Source organism: Ovis canadensis, chromosome 3, assembly GCF_042477335.2.
Source record: "Ovis canadensis isolate MfBH-ARS-UI-01 breed Bighorn chromosome 3, ARS-UI_OviCan_v2, whole genome shotgun sequence".
Taxonomy (NCBI): Eukaryota; Metazoa; Chordata; class Mammalia; order Artiodactyla; family Bovidae; genus Ovis; species Ovis canadensis.
Window position 1 is genome coordinate 87,454,417 of NC_091247.1, and position 24,926 is coordinate 87,479,342.

The following is a 24,926-nucleotide window of genomic DNA, read 5'->3' on the forward strand; positions in this document are numbered from 1 at the left end:
ATTTTCTGGTATGGGGAATTGAGACAGCATTTCCATGGCAGAAAAATGCCTATTTCAGATTAGTCATAGAGACACAGTGTTGTCTGGCTTTGTATGTACATTTTGAATATAGTGAAACATATCTACCCTAAAATAAGAACTTGTATTTCAAATGCTTTTTGGAATAAAATAGACAACAAATAATGGACTTCTCTGATGGCTCAGGGGGTAAAGAATCCACCTGCCAATGCAGGAGACACAGGAGACATGGGTTCAATTCCTGGATCAGGAAGACCCTCTGGAGAAGGAAATGGCAACCCACTCCAGTATTCTTGCCCGAAAAATCCAATGGACAGAGGAGCCTGGTGGGCTACAGTCAAAAGGGTACTAAGAATCATAACTAATTAGTCTGAGTGCAAAGTAATTGAGCTAAGAAAATAAAACTCAACCCCAAAACAAACAAAAAAAAACCCCTAAACTTTCCAAATTAACTGAGACAAGTGTGACAGTCTTCCACATGGAAGACACAAGTTTTGTACTCGTGAGGAATTGCAGCTTTACTTACTGAATTTGGGCCTTTTCATTTTCTTCGTCATTTCTTCATTAGATTGTATTCCAGTCACCAGCAAAACTACATGAAGAAAATGCAAAAAATCTAATAAGTATTATTTCACTAAATACTTGCTCTCTTTCGACCTTTATACTTGCTTCAATCACATGGTGAAGTATTCTCATTAGTAAAACTAATTTCCCTTTATTTTATGGTTGAGGAAATAAGATGTATCATTTGTGCTCTTCTTAGCCTCTGCTGAAAGGGCCTTTCAAAAATATCTCTTGGCTATCTGTCCTTTGTTTTGCTGTCTCTAAATTCCACCACACCGACTCCACCATCTTTACTTTCCAAAGGCAGGAACATAGGTCTAGAGAAGTCCAGTGCTCTGCTTGGACCCAGGAATGAGTGAGAGAGGCGAGATGGGCACCCAGGCCCTTCCTGTGCTCTTTCTTCGGTTCCACACTAAGTTTCCTTTGAGCCTTGTGTTTTTAAAATATAACATAGACCGTTTTTTTCTTATTACTGAAATAATAGATATTGCTGGTAGAAGTGTATAAAAAATGCACAAAAACAGTACTACAGAAAATATAGATGGAAGCGAAAGCGCAGCATTTTCAGGCTTTTTCTGTATGTGTGTATTCATATGGGTACTTTTAAACAAACTTTTGATAATACTTATACTGTTTACAAGGTGTCATAAACATATCAGTTTGGCCAAAGAGTTCATTGGCATTCTTGATACCATCTTATGGAAAAATCCACACGAACTTTTTGGCCAACCCAGTATTTCTACTTAAAGATATCTAGAGACCTTTTTTTTTTTTCAGTCATTCAACATTCCTCCCATAATAATCTTAACTGCCTGCAAAATATTACAGTGCATGGATGTATCATAATTTAGCCAACCCCTTATTTAATATAAATAGCTTCCTCTCTGCATGGATTTCTTATTATTTCCTTAAGATAACATTCCAAATACAATTTCTTGTCTGAAAGATATGCCCACTTAAATTTTTGACATATATTGTGAAAGTTTCTCAGAGCAATTTTTTATTAATAATGTCTGAAAATTCTCAGTCCTCTGTATCTACACTAATTGTACTGGTAAACAGAAAAGCACATTTTCCCTTTCAAAGGGCTACTCAGTCTCTATTCTTATTCCTTCCTCTCCAGGAATTCTTCTACCTTACCTACCCAAAGATGGTACTGCTGTAATTTACTTCCATTTTAGCCACTCTTTTGAGAAACCCATTTTCTGGATGGAGTTGGGATTCTGGAGGTGAACATGAGGCAGTGGAATAATTAAAACAGGCATTTTACTTCCTACTTTATGTGCTTTTAAAAATTTTTATCTAACAGAACATAGATGCTTGATTAAGGCATAAATCAGGACTTAGGAATTCTTTAATTGGCAACTATCTTTGAAGGAAAAAGTGGCAATGTCACCAAGTGTTGATTAAGAAAAATTTTTGTATATCTTATGATTCTCTAGCTGGGCTGTGCCAGTGATGTACCTCCTGAATTATCCCCAGTTCTGACTAGCACTCGTTGAGGCCTGGACAGTTGACATACCATGTCCTGCAAGAACAGAACCATAAAAGAGAACTGAGTGAAAACCAAAAGTCTAGCCAAGCAGAATCAAGGCAGACATTTTTTAGGTGTTATTTACTTCTGGGGTTTGGGTGGGTGTGAGTGTCCTGGAGGTCTGATTTTTATAGTAGTCTCTGTGTCATTTAAGTCTATCCAAAGACCGCATCTTCATTTTATACACAAAAATAAATAGCTAGAATTCTAGAATTAAAAAAAAAAGGATAATAAATATATAGAAAAAATGATGCAAGTTAAGTAGAAAGAGCTAAATAGTAATAAATTTGGTTATCAGTTCTTGGTGGAAAACCAAGTTCTGTCCTTCTGGGGCTGTGTGCCTGTGGCAAGTGGTTTATAAGTCTCAGTATCATTAGGACTATAAATATTTCAGTAAGACCACCCCATCACTCACTTTTGCTCACCCAAGACCCTCCAGGCTGAAAACACGCAGAGCTGGGTTCAGTTTTACAGCAGTGGTTAATAAAGTCATTATTTTCAGTGGTAGACAGAGGCCCTCCCCTCAGCTTAGATGCTTGTTAATTAAAGCTGCCAAGAAACCACTCCTCAAGGGGAGGGCTGGTCAGTAAGGCTGCAAAGGTGCTTGTGCCCTGAAGCAAGTCTTCATTCCTCATCATTAGGGCCCTTCTTGGTACTTTGGAATTGCAATGGAATTCTATTGCGTGTAGAATTGCAGTGAGAGGAAAATCTGTCTTGTATTCCTGTTCGTAGGAACAGACAGAGCACAGAGACGGATGGCTGATGCTCACTTCAAAGTCAAAGCAGAACACAGGTCTGAAAGCACTTGCATGGGAATAGTTAGTTATCTGGCCACTGAGGCCATTAGCATCTAGAGACTTTGAGATCAAATCTAGAGTCTGAAGTTCCAGGGCAATCATGATTTACCAACTCTGCAACAATACTTCTCAGTTTTAAAAAATTCAGTGTTCCAATTTCAATTAACATGAAAAGTTCTCACCTTTCGCTAGTCATGCTTGACATTTCAAAACAAAGTAAATATTAAAATTATTTTTTCAAATAAAAATTTTCCTCTACTTCTCTTTCTCACTAGTGTGGCCATCAGGATGGTTAATATGGCTGAGGTGCAATAGCTTAAAACTTCAACAGTTTAAATACATTATCATCCAGATAATTTATAGAGAAAATACAAATGAGTTAGCTTGAAAAATGTTAAATCTCATTAATGATTTAAAAAGTGCAGGCTAAAGCAAAATGACATTATATTTTCTCATATTGTGTACTGAATATTGAACTCAGGATTATAGTTATTCCTGGCATGAATTTGGGATTAAGGTAGTCCAGTACACAGTTAGTAAATTCTGAGGAGGTAGAATCATTCTGGAAAGCCATGGGCAATACATTTCAGTAGCCTTAAAAAGCATTTCTATTCCTTGTCCTAGAAAATATATACCTAGTAATGTATCCCAACTTATAATCAGAAATATCCAACTAGGATCCAACTAGTCCATCCTAAAGGAAATCAGTCCCGAATATTCATTGGAAGGACTGATGTTGAAGCTGAAACTCCAATACTTGGCCACCTGATGCAAAGAGCTGACTCTTTGGAAAAACCCTGATGCTGGGAAAGATTGAAGATGGGAGGAAAAGGGGACGACAGAGGATGAGATGGTTGGATGGCATCACCGACTCAATGGACATGAATTTGAGTAAACTCTGGGAGCTGGTGATGAACACGGAGGCCTGGTGTGCTGCAGTCCGTGCGGTCGCACAGAGTCTGACGCAACTGAGCAACTGAACTGAATCAAAAATATACACAAAGATTTAGATTTATGTAAAAGATGTTCATTACAGCATTATTTCTTTTCCTTTCTATCTTTTTTCTTTCTCAACTGCACAGCACTGCACGCAGGATCATGGTTCTCCTACCAGGGATAGAACCTGCGCCTCCTACAGGGGAAGCACTGAGTCTGGACCACCAAGGAGGTACCAGAGCATTATTTCTAATAGCAATCTGGAAGTAATGAAAGGTTGAACATGTCCCAGAGTTACAGAAAAACATCTATTTCTGCTTTATTGACTATCCCAAAGCCTTTGACTGTGTGGATCACAAAAAACTGTGGAAAATTCTGAAAGGGATGGGAATACCAGATCACCTGACCTGCCTCTTGAGAAACCTATATGCAGGTCAGGAAGCAACAGTCAGAACTGGACATGGAACAACAGACTGGTTCCAAATAGAAGGAGTACATCAAGGCTGTATATTGTCACCCTGCTTATTTAACTTCTATGCAGAGTACATCATGTGAAATGCTGGGCTGGAAGAAGCACAAGCTGGAATCAATATTGCCAGGAGAAATATCAATAACCTCAGATATGCAGATGACACCACCCTTATGGCAGAAAGTGAAGAGGAACTAAAAAGCCTCTTGATGAAAGTGGAAGAGGAGAGTGAAAAAGTTGGCTTAAAGCTCAACATTCAGAAAACAAAGATCATGGCATCCGGTCCCATCACTTCATGGGAAATAGATGGGGAAACAGTGGAAACAGTGTCAGACTTTATTTTTCTGGGCTCCAAAATCACTGCAGATGCTAACTGCAGCCATGAAATTAAAAGACACTTACTCCTTGGAAGAAAAGTTATGACCAACCTAGATAGCATATTCAAAAGCAGAGACATTACTTTGCTGACTAAGGTCCGTCTAGTCAAGGCTATGGTTTTTCCTGTGGTCATGTATGGATGTGAGAGTTGGACTGTGAAGAAAGCTGAGCACCGAAGAATTGATGCTTTTGAACTGTGGTGTTGGAGAAGACTCCTGAGAGTCCCTTGAACTGCAAGGAGATCCAACCAATCCATTCTGAAGGAGATCAGCCCTGGGATTTCTTTGGAAGGAATGATGCTAAAGCTGAAACTCCAGTACTTTGGCCACCTTGTGCGAAGAGTTGACTCATTGGAAAAGACTCTGATGCTGGGAGGGACTGAGGGCAGGAGGAGAAGGGGACAACAGAGGATGAGATGGCTGGATGGCATAACCGAGTCGATGGATGTGAGTCTGAGTGAACTCCGGGAGTTGGTAATGGACAGGGAGGCCTGGCGTGCTGCGATTCACGGGGTCTCAAAGAGTCGTCTGACTGAGCAACTGAACTGAACTGAAGCATTTATTAGGGCTTCAATGGTGGTTCAGTGGTAAAGATTCCGCCCACCAAGCAGGAGAAGCAGTTTGATCTCTGAGTTGGGAAGTTTCCCTGGAGATGGAAATAGCAACCTGCTTCAGTATTCTTGGCTGGGAAATCCATGGGCAGAGGAGCCTGGTGGGCTCCACGGACTCCATACAGTCCATGGAATCACAGAGTCTGACATGCCTTAGCGACTACAACAACAAACAAAGCATTTATTACAAATGATGTGTAGCAGAAGACTAAATGACCTGGAAAGCTCTAATCGTAATCTTGACTCTGACAAAATTAGAACATATACAGAGAGAACTACCTGGAACAAAAAATCCCCAAATTTTAATAATGGTGGAATTATAATTCCTATTTTATATTTTCTGTGTTTTTCCCATTTCAAAGTATATTTCTTATATATATACACACATACACACATATATATTCTGTATTTTTTATAGAATGTTTCTTGTTAGAAAAAGACAATTGTTCTTTAATTTGTTCATATTGATATCATATTATGTAATGAAAAATGCTTTCTAGAATCATTGGCCTGGTTAATAGGCACCTGTGTTCCACTTTTCCTGTTGATAATAAATTACAATCAGAATCTATTACATTCAAGGAAAGACATGAAGTGCCAGAACATCTAGCCAGTGATCAAATTAGTAAATACTTACTGAATGCTTAATATGTGTCTAGAACTTTTATAGGAATGCCTCATTCTAGCCCATCAACTTCCTGTTCGATCCCTTAGTGCCACTCAAGATACTAACTCAGGTGGTGTTAACAAGGACTCTTTCCTTGACCAACTCTAGTCAGGCTCCTCTAAGCCCTCTTCTCAACGAGGCTTTGACCTTGGGCTTGTGTGTCTGTCCTTGTAGGGCCACCATCATGTGGTTTTAGCAAGAATCTTGTTTAGAGAGAATCTTCCACTCTTGATATCTGATCATTCTGGTCTGCCTTTAGCAAGAACACTGTCTAGTCAGTTTTGCAAGGATCTCCCTATTCCCTTGCTATCCTCTAAGTCTTTTCCATTCCCTGACCTCTGCAACCTGCGCCTTGGCTACAGATCCCCACTTTTTCTTGTTGTTTTCGGAGTTGAGCCCAGTATAACCCTGGCCTCTCCTTTCCCCTCTTGCAGTGGTTTCTGATTAGCATCTGTTTTTACTGCTTTAAATACTGTCCAGCTCTGGTTCTCTTTAACAGTATTCACAGTGCCTTCCTAGAAACTGATACATAATGCAGATCATTTTAAATCAGCTCAAATTGCCCCTATGCTTCGATTTGGAGTTGCATATTCAATGAAACATTTACCATCAAATACATCAGAGCTCCATGGCAGAAACAGGACAGCTTATTCTCTATGATCACATAAATCAATGAGTTATGCTTCAGATCACCGAATATTGAAGCTGGGAGGAGCTTTGGAGGTCACCTTTTTGTTTTATAGAAAAGAAACCAAGGTCAAAGTTGATATCTCAGCTAAATCTGCTGTTTTGGAGGGGGTGGGGACAGAAGTTGGAGCCAGAATGCATGTTTCTGGTGCAGCCTTAGGCTTTTTAGGCTCCTTTCTCCCCATAAGTGCAGCTGTTGATTTACGTGGTGGTCTGATGACAGTAGGCAGCATAAAACCCTGCTACATCATAAATTTACACATATTTAGAGCGACCATGCTAGCTCCGATATGTATTGATTAAATACTTAATTGACATTAATTTAGAGGGCTTTTGGGGGATCACTGGCTGGTTCTATGTGATATGGTGATTTATGATAAATACACCTTTTGGCCTTTTGGCCAAGTTCCTGGCTACCAGCTCCCTAAACCCCTGGAATATCCTCAGTGATAAGAGCAATGGGAGCATCTTTTGTTATAATATTTGATTTCTTGTCCTCAGTTCCTGAAATCAGAGTCATAAAGGTGAAATGGATGTCTTGTTACTCATAACAAGCCCCTTTCAGTTACAACTGTTTATGTTAATGAGATGGCTTTTGAAAACCCCTGAAGATGACAGAGCTGGTTGCCAGGGGAACCAACCCAGAATAGAGAGTTGGAATTTATTCCCATCTCCTGATTTCCCAGGAGGAAAGAGGAGCTGGAGGTTGAATCAGTCACCGATGGCCAGTGAGTTAATCAATCATGTCTATATAATGAAGCCTCCATGAAAACCCCAGAAGAGGGGGTTCAAAGGGCTTCCATGTTGAGAAACCAGAGCTCTTCCGGATGCCACTGTGCTGGGCCCAAATTCCAGGGGGACAGAAGCTCCTCTGTTCAGTACCTTGCCCTGAGTGTCTCTTTTATCTGGCTGTTGATATGTATCCTTTAATATCCTTTGTAATAAATTGGCAATCTAGTGAATACAGTAGTTTCCTGAGGTCTGTGAGCTGCTCCAGAAAATTAATCAAACCCAAGGAGAGGGTCATGGGAACCTCTGATTTGTGGCCAATCTGTCAGAAGAGCAAGTGACAACTTAACTCCAGCTGGCATCTGGAGTGTGTGTGTGCGTGTGCGTGTGTGTGTGTGTGACTGAGACTTTACCTGTGGAATCTGATGCTGTCTCCAGGTAGATGGTGTCAGAATTGAACTGAGTTGTAGGACACCCAGCTGGTGTTGAGGAATCACTTGGTGTGGGGGAAAAAACTCACATAGAGGAATTGTGGTGTGCAGAATCAGACTCAGACTCTGAAACCTGAAATATACAACATCCCTGAAAGAATACTTTGTTTGGCAATGTTTTTTGAGTGGCTGTAAGATGTGCTGAGGACTTAAAATGCAACGATGAGCAAGACATAGCTCCTGCGCTTGGTGATGCACAGTGTCAGGGTAGCAGACTCCTGATGCGATGAATACAATATGACAAGGTTATAATCAATACAGGGCTCCAGGGAAGCTCACAGGAAGGTGATCTGATCAATTGGAGGGCAGAGGAAACTTCCTGGAGGACTGTTAGGATGTGTGGGGGTGAGAGGAAAAATATTCTAGGAAACAGAATCACATAGTCAAAGTCCGGGAAGTAAATGACTCGACTTTCAGGGGAATGAAAGGATCAGCACTTTCCAGGTCCCTGGAAGCCAGGATTGGGCTCTGTGATTGAGAGGAGAGCAGGAAAGGATGGAAAGAGCCGTATCAGAGAGGCCTCGTCAGCAAGCAAAGCACTTTAAAGAGGCCTGGGCTCCACCCTGAAGACAAAAGGAAAACATTGTGTGTTAAATCAGGAGAGTGGAATCAGATATGGGCTTTAGGGAGATTAATCGGGGTGTAGTGGAGAATGAGTCGGATAAGGATGTGGGACAGGGAGGCTGTCCCAGAGCTGAAGAGGGTTATGGGGAACGTGAGAGAAATGGTCCTGGGATGGAGACAAGCAGATGCATAAAGAGATGTCAGGGAGGGGGGCATATAAGGACATAGAGAAAGAACTTTGTAATAGGAATCTCCTTTTTCTACTTTGATTTGTTACTTTTGGGATGAGCCAACCCTGAGGAGAAATGGATTTTGCCGAAGGGCAGGTTGAGAGGGGCAGGTCAAAAAAGACAGTCAAGTTCTTCTTGGTTCCACAATGTGGGGGACATGGCAAATGGGAACTGGCCTCAGGGTTTCTGTGTTTTGTTCTGATTGTTTTACTGTGGCTAAATCCTTCCTATTCCTGACCTCCTGCCCCACATCTATTCCACTGTGTCCACCTCTGCTAACCTATAGGTTAGTAGACAGACAGTCTCTCAGAGGGGCAAAGTGGGAATGAAGGACCCTGTGTTCTTTACATGAATATTCCTTGCTAAGGTAGTGGTAGAGTCAGAACAAGATTCCCCTAGCCTCCTAGCCCAGCTTCCTGCCAGCGTGCCAGGCATCCCCTTGCCTTTCCAGCTGTGTCACCTCTTTCTCCTCCAGTCCTCAGCTCTCCTGTGTAGACTCCTTCTGCACAGACCTTGTGCATTCTGAGTATATTATGGATTGCATTGTGTCCCTTCCCTCCTTCCTAAATCCATAGGACTTCATGTTGGACTTCATGTTGAAGTCCTAGCCCCCACAACCTCAGAAGATGACCTTGATTGTAAATAGAGTGGTTGCAGATGTAATTAGTTAGTCAGTCATGTCTGACTCTTTGTGACCCCATGGACTACGTATAGCCTGCCAGGCTCCTCTGTCCATGGAATTTTCTGGGGAGGAAAATGGAGTGTGTTGCTCTTTTCTTCTCTAGGGGATCTTCCTAATCCAGGGATTGAACCCCTGACATGAGCATTGGCAGGTGGATTCTTTACCGCTGAGTCACAGGGAAGCCCAAAGGTGAGGTCATCAGTTCAGTTCAGTTCAGTCGCTCAGTCATGTCTGATTCTTTGTGACCCCATGAATTGCAGCACGCCAGGCCTCCCCGTCCATCACCAACTCCTGGAGTGCACCCAAGCTCATGTCTATCGAGTCAGTGATGCCATCCAGCCATCTCATCCTCGGTCGTCCCCTTCTCCTCCTGCCCCCAGTCCCTCCCAGCATCAGAGTCTTTTCCAATGAGTCAACTCTTCGCATGAGGTGGCCAAAGTACTGGAGTTTCAGCTTCAGCGTCAGTCCTTCATACTGGGGTTATAAATAAGGAAATCCTTCAAATAAGACTGGGGTTATAAAAGGGGAAATTTGGATATAGACACACGCGGAGGGAAAACACCATGTGAAGGTGAAGGCATAGGTTGGGGTGAGGCCAAGGAATGCCAAAGATTGCCAGCAAACTACCAGCAGCGAGAAGAGGCGCATAGACCATATTTCCTTCTAAAGGAAGGAAAGGAAGGAAATCTGTTGGCCCTGCTGACCCCTTGATTTTGGACTTCTAGCCTCTAGAATTGTGAAAGAATAAAATTTCGTTGTTCTAAGCCCACCGAGTTGGTGGTATTTTGTTATGGCAGCTCTAGCAAACTAATACTGTCTAAAAGGCCTTTGTACCCTTCCCTGCTAATAGCTTCCCTGCTAATAGTGACCTATAAGATCACTCTGCCTGACACAGAGTGGCCACAGCCCTATAGGGTCAAGATTAATAGAAGATTACCCTTGGGCTTAGTGCCAAAGCCATCATCCCTTTCCTTTCTTTCAGCAGGTTTACCTGCTGCTCCTTAAGGGTCTACCCCAGATTGTGTTCTCTGGTGATAAGCTAAAAGGATTTCATCTCTAAAAGTATGAGTTGCCGATGGTACACCTAGATAGCAAATTGCAAAGCGGAGACATTACTTTTTCGACAGAGGTCGGTATAGTCAAAGCTATGCTCTTTCTAGTAGTCATATATGGATGTAAGAGTTGGACCATAAAGAAGGCTGAGCACTGAAGAATTGATGCTTTTGAACTGTGGTGTTGGAAAACACTCTTGAGAGTCCCTTGGACAGCAAGGAGATCAAACCAGTCAATCCTAAAGGAAATCAGTCCTGGATATTCACTGGAAGGACTGATGCTGAAGCTGAAGCTCCAATGCTTTGGCCACCTGATGCAAAGAGCTGACTCATTGAAAAAGACCCTGTCTGTGTGTGTATAACTTGCTCAGTCGTGCCTGACTCTTTGTGACCCCATGGACTATACAGTCCATGGAATTCTCCAGGCCAGAATACTGGAGTGGGTAGCCTTTCCCTTCTCCAGGAGATCTTCCCAACCCAGGGATCGAACCCAGGTCTCCCACATTGCAGGCAGGTATTTTTTTTTTTTTTTTACCAGTTGAGCCATAAGGGAAAAGACCCTGATGATGGGAAAAATTGAAGGCAAGAGAAGGGGATGACAGAGAATATGATGATTGGATGGCATCACCAACTCAATGGACATGAATTTGAGCACATTCTGGGAGATAGTGAAGGACAGGGAACCCTGGCATGCTGCAGTCCATGGGTTCACAGAAAGTCAGACTCAGAAACTAAACAACAACAAGGTCACATCAGAGATAAGAATTTTTTTTTTTTGAGAAATTAAGAAATAAGGTTCCTAAATCCAGAATCTGTCAATATGCTTTATCTGAAATATTTGCCAGTTGCTGAGTAACACACACACACACACACACAAATATGTGTTTATATGCTTAATATGTAATATGTAGACATCTGCAATATATACTTGCTTTATATAAAAAAAGTATATAGACATACATCCTGAATGTGATCTACATTTAACATTCTGTTAAACATCTCTCCAAAATGTTTATACTAAAAAGATACACTGAACTGTTTATATGCTCTGTCTTGGATTAAACCTCTTGGCAAGATTCTTTGGACATTAGGAGAATGTTAAAAGCGTATCCAGATACACATATAAAAGTACTTACCAAGGAACATTTCAATAACAGATGCCTTCATAGTGAGGACAACAATCCCCATAAATATCAAAACGGCACCCTAGAGAGGAAGAAACAATAACATCATCATGTTTCAGCCAAGAGTTCTGAATTGCGTGCACAGAGTGTAGGGAGGGGCGGCCTCATTTTGCATTGCCCTCTAGAGTCTTAAGATTTCAAGCTGTGGCTCTCTGTAAATAACACTTGGAGATGGCGGAGGTCAGCTGTAGTGGTACCTAGAGAGGCTATTCTCAGAAAACCCATTCTAGCTGCCAGCCTCCTCTTCTTCAGAGATGTGGTCTTAGACTAAAGAGGAAAATAATTCCGCAATTTCCTGAATATGTTCAACCAGTCTTCAAATTAGGACAAAAGTCACACTTATGGTATTTACAGAATATTTTTAGATTACAAACTGTTCTAGATTACAGAAGCGATTCATTCACTATTTATTCAATAAACATTTACCAAACTCCTATTGTATGCCTAGGGATGAGTTTATAAAAATTGAATTAAAAAATAGTTCTGCTTTTAAAAGACACAGTTTGATAGAAGTGAGAAAATATACGTGGACAGAAATGACCCTAACATTAGAGAGTGTGCAGGCTCCAAAAGGGAGAATAAGGGGAGTTTATGGACCAGTAGTTCTCAAACTTAGCCACATATTAGTATCATCTGGGAGTTTTGAAAGGCCCTGATGCCCGGGCTGCACCTCAGACTATTTGAATCAGAATTTCTTGAGAGTGGGGTCTATCTAGGCATTAGGCATTTTCAAAACTCCACAGGTAATTCCAATGTACAGCCAAGTTTGAGTGATTTAGAACAAGGCTTCCTAAACTTAATGTACATATCTCGGGATCTTGTTAAAATTCAGATTCTAATCCAGAGAGTTGCCAAGAAGTCCCTAAGAATTTTAGAGAAAAGCGAGATTATGTCAGCTGTGGGAATAAGAGAAAGTCTCGTGAAGGTGGCAGCAATTGGGTTAACTCCGAGAGATGAAAATAGGAGACGAAGTGGCTCCAAGTTGAGGTGAACAGCATTTAAAGATGCTCAGAGGTTGGAAAGCACAGTGGATACAAAGATGCTATTGATTTGTAGGGGTTCCAACTTCTCTTAAGGCTGTGAGGAAACCTTAGGTTTATTTATACCACCATTAATTGAATGAATACTGTGCATACTATATTGTCTAGAATCTGCAAAGTAGCAGATTTTATGATCCCCGTTGAACAAATGAGGAAACTAAGGCTTAGAAAGGTAAATTAGAGGTTACATACATGGTAACCAGGCCGTGAGTAGAATTAGAATGGAGGTGGCAGTAGGTGGGAAGGATCTATCCTGGGCTTAGGCCATATGGAAGAATATGGTCTGTAGAGAATTTAAAGACTTAAAATTGGTCTGCTCTTTATTATCCTTATTAACTAGCAATTCTAAACAATGTCAGTGGTAAAGCTCTCCTCCTCTCTGGGGCAGATGGCCCCCACTATATTCACTCCCCACCCTCCTCACCCTCCGCCTGCCACTGCTGAGTGGCTTTTAGGTTTTAGCTGGCATTCATAACTCTACCCCCTGCTATGTCCACTGGTGTGCTAGGAAACCTGCTGTCTGGAAAAGAAGCTCTGATTTAAAGCATTTGTCAATTTCTGTGGCATAAATCCTCCCACCGTGGGTGATTTTGAAATCACCAAAGTGATGTCACTGCCTAGAGATTTGGAAAGAGAAACACAATCTGGTACTAGCTAAGTCTAGAGCAAGCATATAATTAATATGTAGATACACTTCTGTGCAGAGTTTATTAACAAAAAAGCAATTAGTAGATTATAGCTAGAGTACTAATACAATCACTTGATACTATCAACCTAAATAAAACTGGTAGTTGAAAGGCTTTATTACAAACAAATTAGGCAGCAAGAGTAACCTCAAGCAGAACTGTCCCTTTGCTAATTTCCAGCAACAGCTGTAATGTGTTAAATTTCCCAATTAAGGTAGTTGACCACTAGCTAAGTAAAAGGAAAATGGTTTTTCCCTTCAAAATAGAAATAATCATACCCTGTGTATGATCGGCAATTTGATACTTAATTAGCTGGGTCATATTTTGGAAATAATGTGATAACAAGTCAAAATTTTTTTTTTGTCTTTTACTAGTTTGAGAAGCTGCAGATCAGCTTACATGTCTCCTGTGGGGATAAATGCAGTATATTAATCTGCTTCCTGACCCACCTAACTAGCTTCACCAATTGGCTATTGCCATTGGCACTGGACTTAAACATCTTTTTTTAATTTATTTTTTCATTGAAGGATAATTGCTTTACACTATTGTGTTGGTTACTGCCACACGATGAATCAGCCAAGATATACATAAGTCCCCTTCTCTTCCCACCTGAATCTCCCTCCCACCTCCCACTCCATCCCGCTACTCCAGGTTGTCACAGAGCACACTGGTTTGAGCGCCGTGAGTCATGCAGCAAATCCCCACTGTATCTGTTTGACATATGGTCATTTCTGTGTTTCCATGCCACCCTCTCCATCCCGTCCCACCCCCTCCCTCCCACAGTGTGCTCACAGGTCTCTTCTCTGTCTGTGTCTCCACTGCCGCTCTGCAAATGGGTTCGTTTGTACCATCCTCCTAGATTCCATATATGTGTATTAATATACGATATTTGGTTTTCTCTTTTTGACTTCACTTTGTATAATAGGCTCTAGGTTCATTCACCTCATCAGAACTAATTCAAATGTATTCCTTTTTATAGCTAAGTAATATTCCATTGTGTATATGTACCACAGCTTCTTTGTCCATTCATCTGTCAAGGTGCCTCTAGGTTGCTTGGTCTGTGAGTCATTCCAGACTTCTCTTTCTCTTGTCCTGCACATCTTTTCCATCAACCAAGACTGTTGGCTCTACATTCATAATTTGTCCAGACTCTAACTGCTTCGTCCTGTCTTTACCATTGCCATCTGGTCCAGGCCATGCCCCATTTCACCTGGATTAAAGCAATTATCCTCCTAACTAGGGTGTTTCCTTCTTCCTCTGCAAACTGAGATCCTTCCACTGTGATCCTCTTCAAAGCAGATCAGTTCACGGCATGCCTCAGATCAAAACTTCTGTGGTTCTCTATCTTAGGAGAAAAGCCAAAACCCAGGCAAATGGCTCAGGACCCCATGAGATTCGGCCACCTTTGGCCCTCTGACCTCTCCTTCCTCCATTCTCCTCTCACTTATTAAGCTTTGCGCACGTCTCTCCCTTCAGGGTCTCTGCACTTATTGTTAACTCTACCTGGATGCCCTTCCCCCAGATCAGAACAGGGTTTACTCCCTCATTTCTTTCAGGTCTTTGCTAAATGTTATCTTCTCCTGAGATTTTCCCTAATCACTCACCTTAAAATTGCAATCCCTCTCCCACCCTCCATCAAGTGGTACACCCTACCAAGTGGTGCCAGTGGTAAAGAATTCACCAGCCAATGCAAGAGACACAAGTTCAGTCCGTGAGTTGGAAAGATCCCCTGGAGAAGGAAATGGCAACCCACTCCAGTATTCTTGGCTGGAAAAATCCCATGGACAGAGGAGCCTGGCAGGCTATAGTCCATGGGCTCCCAAGAGTTGCACGCGACTGAGTACCACCAAGCATCAGCCTTTCCCTATTATCTTTTTTTTTTTTTTTTCAGTCACTTACCACCTCTGACATACTCTGTACTTTGCTTATTGTGTTTGTTTATTGTTTGTGTTCTCCACTGGAATGCAAGCTCCATGAAGGCAGGAATTTTTATTTGATCTTTTGTGGGCTTGATAAATATATTGAATCCATGAGCGAGTAGTTAGGGCTCTTTCTTTCCCCAAGGAAGTAAAGAGAGGAAACAAAACGAAGACAATCTGTGAATACTCTAAAAGCTACTGAGTTGTATACTTCAGAGGTGTGTTTTATGGCATGTGGATTATATTTCAATAAGCATTGTTAATAGTCAACAAATTTAAAGGGAAGATGGGATTGCAGAGGAAAGGGCTCTCAGATCTGTCCTACAACTTAAGAAGACATGATAGACCAGACCTTCACACAAAGGGGTGGATGGATAAAAAACCAACAGGATTCCAGGAAACATACTAACCCCAGAGGAAATATCCCCCAAGTGCTGACTCATCAGTAATGGAACGCAACCAGAATCACTCTGGCCTCTTAGAATCAGAATATTCCGAGGTTTCTTTCTTACCACTGCATTTTCTCTCTTTCCTTGGTTCATTTATTTACACATTTCAACTGTAAATATGCCTTTTGAAATGTGTGAAAACAGTGCAAACCCTTTCTTAGCCTTTACAGAAATGAGATAAGAATGACCACCAGTATTGTTAAACAGTTTTTGCAGGCAGTTCAATGTCAAGGAGCTGTGGGGTACACAGTGATGTTGGAAACTTACTATCTCATGTGCTCACCAGGTTTCTAACAAAAACAGAACAATAGAGGTTTCCAAAAGAATGACTTACTGATTCATAGATTTATAAATTGTGAGACGTAATATAGAGTTCTGAATATGAAGTTCTGCTAAGGTAAAGGAAGGCTGATTGTGAGATAAAAGTATGCATAAATAGAGTAGCCAGCCAGTTAAATTAAATCTCTTGCTGCCTATAATTAGAAAAGACCTGATTATTGGTAATAAATAATAATGCCACCTTATTTTGTATGGTTCTTCAGTGTTTTTCCTCCATTTTTAAAAAAGTATGGTAAAATACAAAAACATGAAATTTATCTTAACCATATTTAAGTGTACACTTCAGCAATATTAAATACATCCATAAAATGTTATCATCACCATTATCCATCTTAAGAATTCTTTTTGTCTGTAAAATTGAAACTCCAGATCCATTAAACAGTAACTCCCCATTCTCCTGGAAATTACCATTTTAGTTTCTGGCTCTGTGATTTGACTATTCTAAGTACCTCATATATAGTATTTTCTTCTTGTGACTAGCCTATTTCAAATAGCACAATGTTCTTAAGGTTCACTCATATTGTAGCACATAGCAGAATTTCTTTCCTTTTTTAGGCTGAAAAATTCCATTGTAGGTATATATCATATTTTCCTCATCTATTTATCTGCGGATGGACATAGGGGTTGCTTTTGTATTTTAGTTATTATGAATAAAGTTGCTATGTACATGGGTATAAGAATATTTCTTTGAGACCCTGTCTTCAATCATTTTGTGTCTATACCCAGCAATGAAATTGTTGGATCATATGGTAATAATATTTTTAATTTTTTTGTGGAAACTCCATACTGTTTTCCAGAGTGGCTGTATTACTTTCAGTTAAGTTCAGTTCAGTCGCTCAGTCGTGTCCGACTCTTTGCGACCCCATGAATCGCAGCATGCCAGGCCTCCCTGTCCATCACCGATTCCCGGAGTTCACTCAAACTCATGTCCATCAAGTCGGTGATGCCATCCAGCCATCTCATCCTCTGTTGTCCCCTTCTCCTCCTGCCCCCAGTCCCTCCCAGCATCAGAGTCTTCTCCAATGAGTCAACTCTTTGCATGAGGTGGCCAAAGTATTAGAGTTTCAGCTTCAGCATCAGTCCTGCCAAAGAACACCCAGGACTGATCTCCTTTAGGAAAGACTGGTTGGATCTCCTTGCAGTCGAAGGGACCCTCAAAAGTCTTCTTCAACACCACAGTTCAAAAGCATCAATTCTTTGGCACTCAGCTTTCTTCACAGTCCAACTCGCACATCCATACATGACCACTGGAAAAACCATAGCCTTGACTAGACGGACCTTTGTTGGCACAGTAACATCTCTGCTTTTCAATATACTGACTAGGTTGGTCATAACTTTCTTTCCAAGGAGTAAGCGTCTTTTAATTTCACGGCTGCAGTCACCATCTGCAGTGATTTTGGAGCCCCCCAAAATAAAGTCTGACACTGTTTCCACTGTTTCCCCATTTTTTGTCATGAAGTGATGGGACCAGATGCCATAATCTTCGTTTTCTGAATGTGGAGCTTTAAGCCAACTTTTTCACTCTCCTCTTTGACTTTCATCAAGAGGCGTTTTAGTTCCTCTTCACTTTCTGCCATAAGGGTGGTGCCATCTGCACATCTGAGGTTATTGATATTTCTCCTGGCAATCTTGATCCCAGTTTGTGCTTCTTCCAGCCCAGCGTTTCGCATGATGTACTCTACATAGAAGTTAAATAAGCAGGGTGACAATATACAAGCTTGAGGTACTCCTTTTCCTATTTGGAAACAGTCTGTTGTTCCATGTCCAGTTATAACTGTTGCTTCCTGACCTGCATATAGGTTTCCCAAGAGGCAGGTCAGTTGGTCTGGTATTCCCATCTCTTTCAAGATTTTCCAGTTTATTGTGATCCACATAGTCAAAGGCTTTGGCATAGTCAATAAAGCAGAAACAGATGTTTTTCTAGAACGCTCTTCCTTTGTCCATGATCCAACGGATGTTGGCAATTTGATCTCTAGTTCCTCTGCCTTTTCTAAAACCAGCTTGAACATCTGGAACATCACTGTTCATGTATTGCTAAAGCTTGGCTTGGAGAATTTTGAGCATTATTGTACTAGCATGTGAGATGAGTGCAATTGCACAGTAGTTTGAACATTCGTTGGCATTGCCTTTCTTTGGGATTGGAATGAAAACTGACCTTTTCCAGTCCTGTGGCCACTGCTGAGTTTTCCAAATGTGCTGGCATATTGAGTGCAACACTTTCACAGCATCATCTTCCAGGATTTGAAATAGCTCAACTGGAATTCCATCATCCCTACTAGCTTTGTTCATAGTGATGCTTTCTAAGGCCCACTTGACTTCACATTCCAGGATGTCTGGCTCTAGGTGAGTGATCACACCATTGTGATTATCTTGGTCATGAAGATCTTTCTTGTACAGTTCTGTGTATTCTTGCCTCCTCTTCTTAATATCTTCTGCTTCTGTTTGGTCCATACCATTTCTGTCCTTTATTCAGCCCATCTTTGCATGACATGTTCCCTTGGTATCTCAAATTCTTGAAGAGATCTCTAGTCTTTCCCACTCTGTTGTTTTCCTCTATTTCTTTGCATTGATCACTGAGGAAGGCTTTCTTATCTCTCCTTGCTTTTCTTTGGAACTCTGGATTCAGATGCTTATATCTTTCTTTTTCTCGTTTGCTTTTCACTTCTCTTCTTTTCACAGCTATTTGTAAGGCCTCTCCAGTCAGCCATTTTGCTTTTTTGCATTTCTTTTCCATGGGGATGGTCTTGATCTCTGTCTCCTCTACAATGTCACGAACCTCCATCCATAGTTCATCAGGCACTCTGTCTATCAGATCTAGGCCCTTAAATCTATTTCTCACTTCCACTGTTTAATCATAAGGGATTTCATTTAGGTCAGACCTAAATGGTCTAGTGGTTTTCCCTACTTTCTTCAATTTAAGTCTGAATTTGGCAATAAGGAGTTCATGATCTGAGCCACAGTCAGCTCTCAGTCTTGTTTTTGCTGACTGTATAGAGCTTCTCCATCTTTGGCTGCAAAGAATATAATCAATCTGATTTCGGTGTTGTCCATGTGATGGTTGTCCGGGGTTGTCCGGTGATGTCCATGTGTAGAGTCTTCTCTTGTGTTTTTGGAAGAGGGTGTTTGCTATGACCAGTGCGTTCTCTAGGCAAAACTCTATTAGCCTCTGCCCTGCTTTATTCCGTATTCCAAGGCCAAATATGCCTGTTATCCCAGATGTTTCTTGACTTCCTACTTTTGCATTCCAGTCCCCTATAATGAAACATCTTTTTTGGGTGTTAGTTCTAAAAGATCTTGTAGGTCTTCATAGAACCGTTCAACTTCAGCTTCTTCAGTGTTATTGGTTGGGGCATAGACTTGGATTACCGTGATATTGAATGGTTTGCCTTGGAAACGAACAGAGATCATTCTGTCGATTTTGAGATTGCATCCAAGTACTGCATTTTGGACTCTTTGGTGACCATGATGGTTACTCCATTTCTTCTAAGGGATTCCTGCCCACAGTAGTAGATATAATGGTCATCTGAGTTAAATTCACTCATCCCATTACTTTACATTCCCACTAATATGTGTACAAAGGTTCTAGTGTTTCTACATTTCCCAGCACTTACTATTTTCTGTTCTTTCGATAGTAGTAGTGTTAGTTGCTTTGTTGTATCTGACTCTTTGCTATCCCATGGACTGTAGCTCACCAGGTTCCTCTGTCTATGGGATTTTCCAGGCAAGAATACTGGAGTGGGTTGCCATTCCCTTCTCCAGAGGATCTTTCTGACCCAGGGATCGAATCCAGGTCTCCTGTATTGCAGGCAGATTCTTTACTATATGAGGTACAGGGAAGTCATCCTAATTGGTGCAAGATGGCATCTCATTGTAGTTGTGATTTGCATTTCCCTAATGATTAGCGATGTTGAACATCTTTTCATGTGCTTATTGGCCATTTGTATATCTGCTTTGGAGAAATGTCTGTTTGAGTCCTTTGCCCAGTTTTTTATTAGATTGTGTTTGTATTGTTTTTGAATTTTAGAAGTTTTTCTATACTTTCTGGATATTAATCCCTTATCAGATATATGATTTGCACATATATTTTCCCATTCAATGGGGTTGTCTTTTTATTCTGTTGAATGGTATTTTTTGGTGCAGAACATTTTTAAAGTTTCATGAAGTTCAATTTGCTTATTTTTTTCTTTTGCTGTCTATGTTTGGGGTGCCATATTCAAGAAATCATTACCAAACCCAACGCTGTGATGCTCTTGTCCTGTGTTTTCTTTTAAGAGTTTTACAGTTTTAGGTCTTACATTTAGATCTGTGATCCACTTGAGTTAATTTTTGTATATGGTGTTTGGTAAGGGTCCAAGTTTTTTCTTTTGTGTGTGTGTATCCACTTTTCCTGGCACCATTTGTTGGAGAGACTGCCTTTTCCCCATTGAATGATCTTGGCAAGAAAATCATGTAACCATGCACGTGAGGGTTAATTTGGGGGCTCTCTGTTCTGTTCCATTGGTGTGTATGTCTGTATTTATGCTAGTCCTAAACCCTTCTCTTCTTTTTCAAGATTGCTTTAGCTATTTGGGGTCCTTCAATATTCCGTATACATTTTTGTATTTTTTTTAAATTTCAGCAAAAAGTGTCATTGGGATTTTGATAGTGCATTGAATCTGCAGATTGCTTTGGATAGAATGGATATCCTAACAATGCCAAGTCTTCCAATTCACGAACATGTGATGTTCCCACTTGTTTATACCTTCTTTAGTTTCTTTCAGTAATTAATGTTCTATAGTATTCATTGTGCAAGTCTTTTACTTCCTTGGTTAAGTTTAATTCCTAAGTATTTTATTCTTTTTGTTACTACTGTAAATGGAATTGTTTCCTTAATTTCTTTTTCCGATTGTTCATTGTTAGTGTATAGAAATACAACTGACTTTTGTTTGTTGATGTTGGATCCTACTACTTTACTGAATTCATTTGTTAGTTTTATAATTCTATTGTGGAATCCTTAGGATTTTCTACATACAAGATCACATTATCTGCAAACAGAAACAATTTTATTTCTTCCTTTCCATGTGCATAGGTTAAAGTAGACTGTATTTTTATTTATTTTTCTTGCTTAATTGCCCTGGCTAGAACTTCCAGTACTGTGTTGAATAGAAGTAGTGAAAGCAGGCATCTTTGCCTTTTTCCTTATCCTAGAGGGAACGCCTTTAGTCTTTCACCATTGAGTATAACATTTGTTGTGTATTTTTCATGTATGGCTTCTATTAGGATGATGCTGCTTTCTCCTCTACCTAGATTTTTGAGCATTTTTATCATGAAATGGTGTTGAATTTTCTCAGGTGTTTTTTCTGCTTCAGTTGCAATGATTGTGTGGTATTTTTCTCCTTCATTCTGTTAACATGGCATATTACATTAATTGATTCTTGTGTATGTAACCATCCTTACATTATAAGAATAAATCCAATTTGGTTATGGTGTATAATTATCTTAATATGCTAGTGAATTCAGTTTGCTAATATTTTGTTGCTTATTTTTTGCAATCAGTGTTCATAAGAGATATTGTATTCATATGGGAAACTGTGCTTTCCTTTTCTTGTAGCATCTTTGGTTTGGTATCCAGGTAATGCTGGCCTCATAGGATGAATTAAAAAGTGCCCCGTAATTTTCAATTTTTGGAAAAAGCTTGAGAAGAATTGGTATTATTTCTTCTTTAAATGTTTGGTAGAGCTCACTAGTGAAACCATCAGGTCTGGAGATTCTCTTTGTTGTAAGGTTTTGGATTACTGATTCATTCTCCTTACTACTTATAGATTATTCAGAGTTTCTACTCATAATTTAGTCTAAGTATGCTTTGTGTTTTTAGGAATTTGTTCATTTCATCTAGATTATCCAATTTGTTGGTGTACAGTTACTCATGAAAAAAGTTAAAGTGTTAGTTGCTCAGTTGTATCTGACTCATTGTGACCCCATGGACTGTAGCCCATTAGGGAATTTCTGTCCATGAAATTCTCCAGGCAAGAATACCGGAGTGGATAGCTATTCCCTTCTCCATGGGATTTTCCTGACCCAGGGATTGAACCTGAGTCTCCTACATTGCAGGCAGGTTTTTTACCATCTGAGCCACCAGGGAAGCCCAGTTGTTCATAGTACTCTCATAATTTTTTTTTTGTTTTGCTTTATTTATTCTTAACTGAAGGATAATTGCTTTACAGTATTGTGTTGCTGCTGCTGCTGCTGCTAAGTCGCTTCAGTCGTGTCCAACTCTGTGCGACCCCATAGATGGAGCCCACCAGGCTCCCCTGTCCCTGGGATTCTCCAGGCAAGAACACTGGAGTGGGTTGCTATTTCCTTCTCCAATGCATGAAAGTGAAAAGTGAAAGGGAAGTCACTTAGTCGTGTCCAACTCTTAGCGACCCCATGGACTGCAGCCCACCAGGCTCCTCCATCCATGGGATTTTCCAGGCAAGAGTACTGGAGTGGGGTGCCACTGCCTTCTCCGACAGTATTGTGTTGGTTTCTACCAAACATCAGCATGAGTCAGGTTTACCCATGTCCCCTCCCACTTGAGCATCTCTCCCACCTCCCTCCCCACCCTACCCCTCTAATCTTTTTAATTTCAGTAACAGTGGTTGCTTCAGGGAAAGAGAACTGGGTAAATGGTGATCAGAGATATGAGCGAGTTTTACAGTTTTGTTCTATTCAAATCTTTAACCTATGTACATATGTTAATAAAACAAGTTGATAAAATGATCTCTCTTGGGAAGACTTAACATATACAGACAGTGTTGACACCAAATGAGAAGCTACCAAACCCTCCAAACCCTCTCCTTGCTTTTTTGCTCCAGATCACCTTTCCCTCTGGTTGGAAAGGATCACCTTCCTAAAACACAGCTCTGACTATGCATTAGCCTCCTCAGAATTCTTCACAGTCCACTCATCTTCTGCAGAATAAAGCCCAAATTCCTTAATGAACTTTTCATTAAATGGCCCAATTTATAATCCTTTACAAACCATCTCACTGCAGTTCTCTTCTGTAATCCTCTCCTTTGACCCTAGCACACTCCAGACTTTTGGTCCTTTCTCTACACCTTGCACATCGGTGTCTTAGTGAGAGAGTCACTTCCTAGGCAGGTTGATAAGAAGTCTAGGGGTCCCCAAGGAGAGAGGGGTCTGGAATTCTCAAGGAGGAAGAAAGGACAAACTTTTTTCCTTCTCTACATTCCTTAGGATTATATAACAACAATGTATTATGCCTGAGGACAGTCTCTGGATTAAACCTTCTGGCTAATTCTGTAAATTATGGGAGTAGACCTGCTCTTTACAAGGATTATATAACAACAATGTATTATGTATTCTGCCTGAGGACAGTCTCTGGATTAAACCTTCTGGCTATTTCCATTATCTTAAAATGTAAATTATGGGAGTAGGTCTGATGAGGTCTTTATAACCTCCAGACATTCTTTTGATTTACTGGAGAGTATATAACTCCATTGTTAACACTAGCAAGAGGGTGACTCTTTCTGCCCCCTTCTGATGCCTATGTCAGAAGCTTTCTCTATCTCCTTTATACTTTAATAAAACTTTATTACACAAAAGCTCTGAGCGATCAAGCCTCGTCTCTGGCCCCAGATTGAATTCTTCTCCTCCGGGGGCCAAGAATCCCAGTGTCGTAATTCAACAACAACTTTTCATCTTAGCTCATGCTCTTATTCCTGTTCTTTTTGGAATATGTTACCACCCCTCATCTGCCTCTCACAAGCCTGTTCGGTTTTCACAGTTTGCTCATGGGCCACTTCTATTTAAATCTTCCGAATTTCCTGAAATCATAATTCATCTTCATTCATGCATGCATTTAATCATTTTTCAAAAAGTCATGTGTGTACCCTATGCTCAGCAGAGAGGAAGAAGGGTCAGGTTTTATCAAGTTGCTTTAAGTCTTCTAGAAAGAAAACTGACACATTCATCATAACTAGCATTAATTGAGCACATACTAAGTGCCAGTAATGTATTAACTCATTTGATCTTCACAACACCCAACAAAGTGGGGGCTATTTCTGGCCTTAATTTGAAAGGTAAGGAATTGAAAGCACACAGAGGTTAAGTACTTTGCCCAAGGATCATAAGCCTGGAAAGAGGAGGAGTTGGAATTCAAACCAGGCATTCTGAGTGCAGAGGTCCAGTATTTTATTTCACTACTTGCCATAGATATTTCATAATAAGCAAGTGAGCTTCCCTCATCTACATTTGGATTTGGTTGGTCTGAGTTGAAATCAATATTGTTTTAAAGTTCCCCAGGTGACTCTGCTGTGCAACCAGAATTCAGAACTTCTGCTGTTGGGGATGCGGTGATGGCATAAAGGGAAGATGGTGTAAATAGCCCTGGGGCATGAGGATTGGAAGAGGCTTCAATCAGTTTAACTGGAGACTGGAAAACAATGAGGGGTAAGGGAAGGACAGGACATAGGAGATAGAGGAGCTTCAGGAACTGGGAGCTGCTGGGCCAGGCTAGGAGAGGGAGTCAGACTGTTAGAGAGGAAAGAAGGGCCCATGTCAGCCTTGAATGTCATGTCTGAAGAATGTGGAATTGATCCTTTAGGCAATAGGGAGACATGGAAGGCTTAAAAATTATTTTTGCATTCATCATTTTTAATAAGCCCCCTCGAGGCTTTCACAAGCCACTCACTTGAAGAAAATCCACCCTAGTGGATATGTAGGATTTATGTAAGGCTAGTGTTTGTCTGATCTATGGTGCTATGTGGGGGAGCACCGGACAATGCCCTTTGTTCACAAGGCGGAAAGAACCAGTGTTCATTTGGAAACATTTAATAGTTATGAGAGGCTTGTGCTATATTTTCAAAATGCCAAAAATCCCTTGAGGACAAACATCTCTGAATGGGGGGAGGCCACATC

General features: G+C 40.7%; 1 protein-coding gene across 2 annotated transcripts in view; it reads right to left on the minus strand.

Moving 5' to 3' along the window:
- The window catches only part of VIT (vitrin), a 125,485-nt gene that overhangs the window by 82,938 nt on the left and 17,621 nt on the right, over positions 1-24,926 (minus strand). For both annotated transcript variants that reach the window (XM_069583542.1, XM_069583541.1), the window contains exons 2-3: positions 11,545-11,614; positions 545-610 (exon numbers count right to left, since the gene is read on the minus strand). In XM_069583542.1, coding sequence (XP_069439643.1) covers positions 545-610; positions 11,545-11,596 — 118 coding nt within the window. In that variant the 5' untranslated portion in view covers positions 11,597-11,614. The remainder of the gene's footprint in view (positions 1-544; positions 611-11,544; positions 11,615-24,926) is intronic.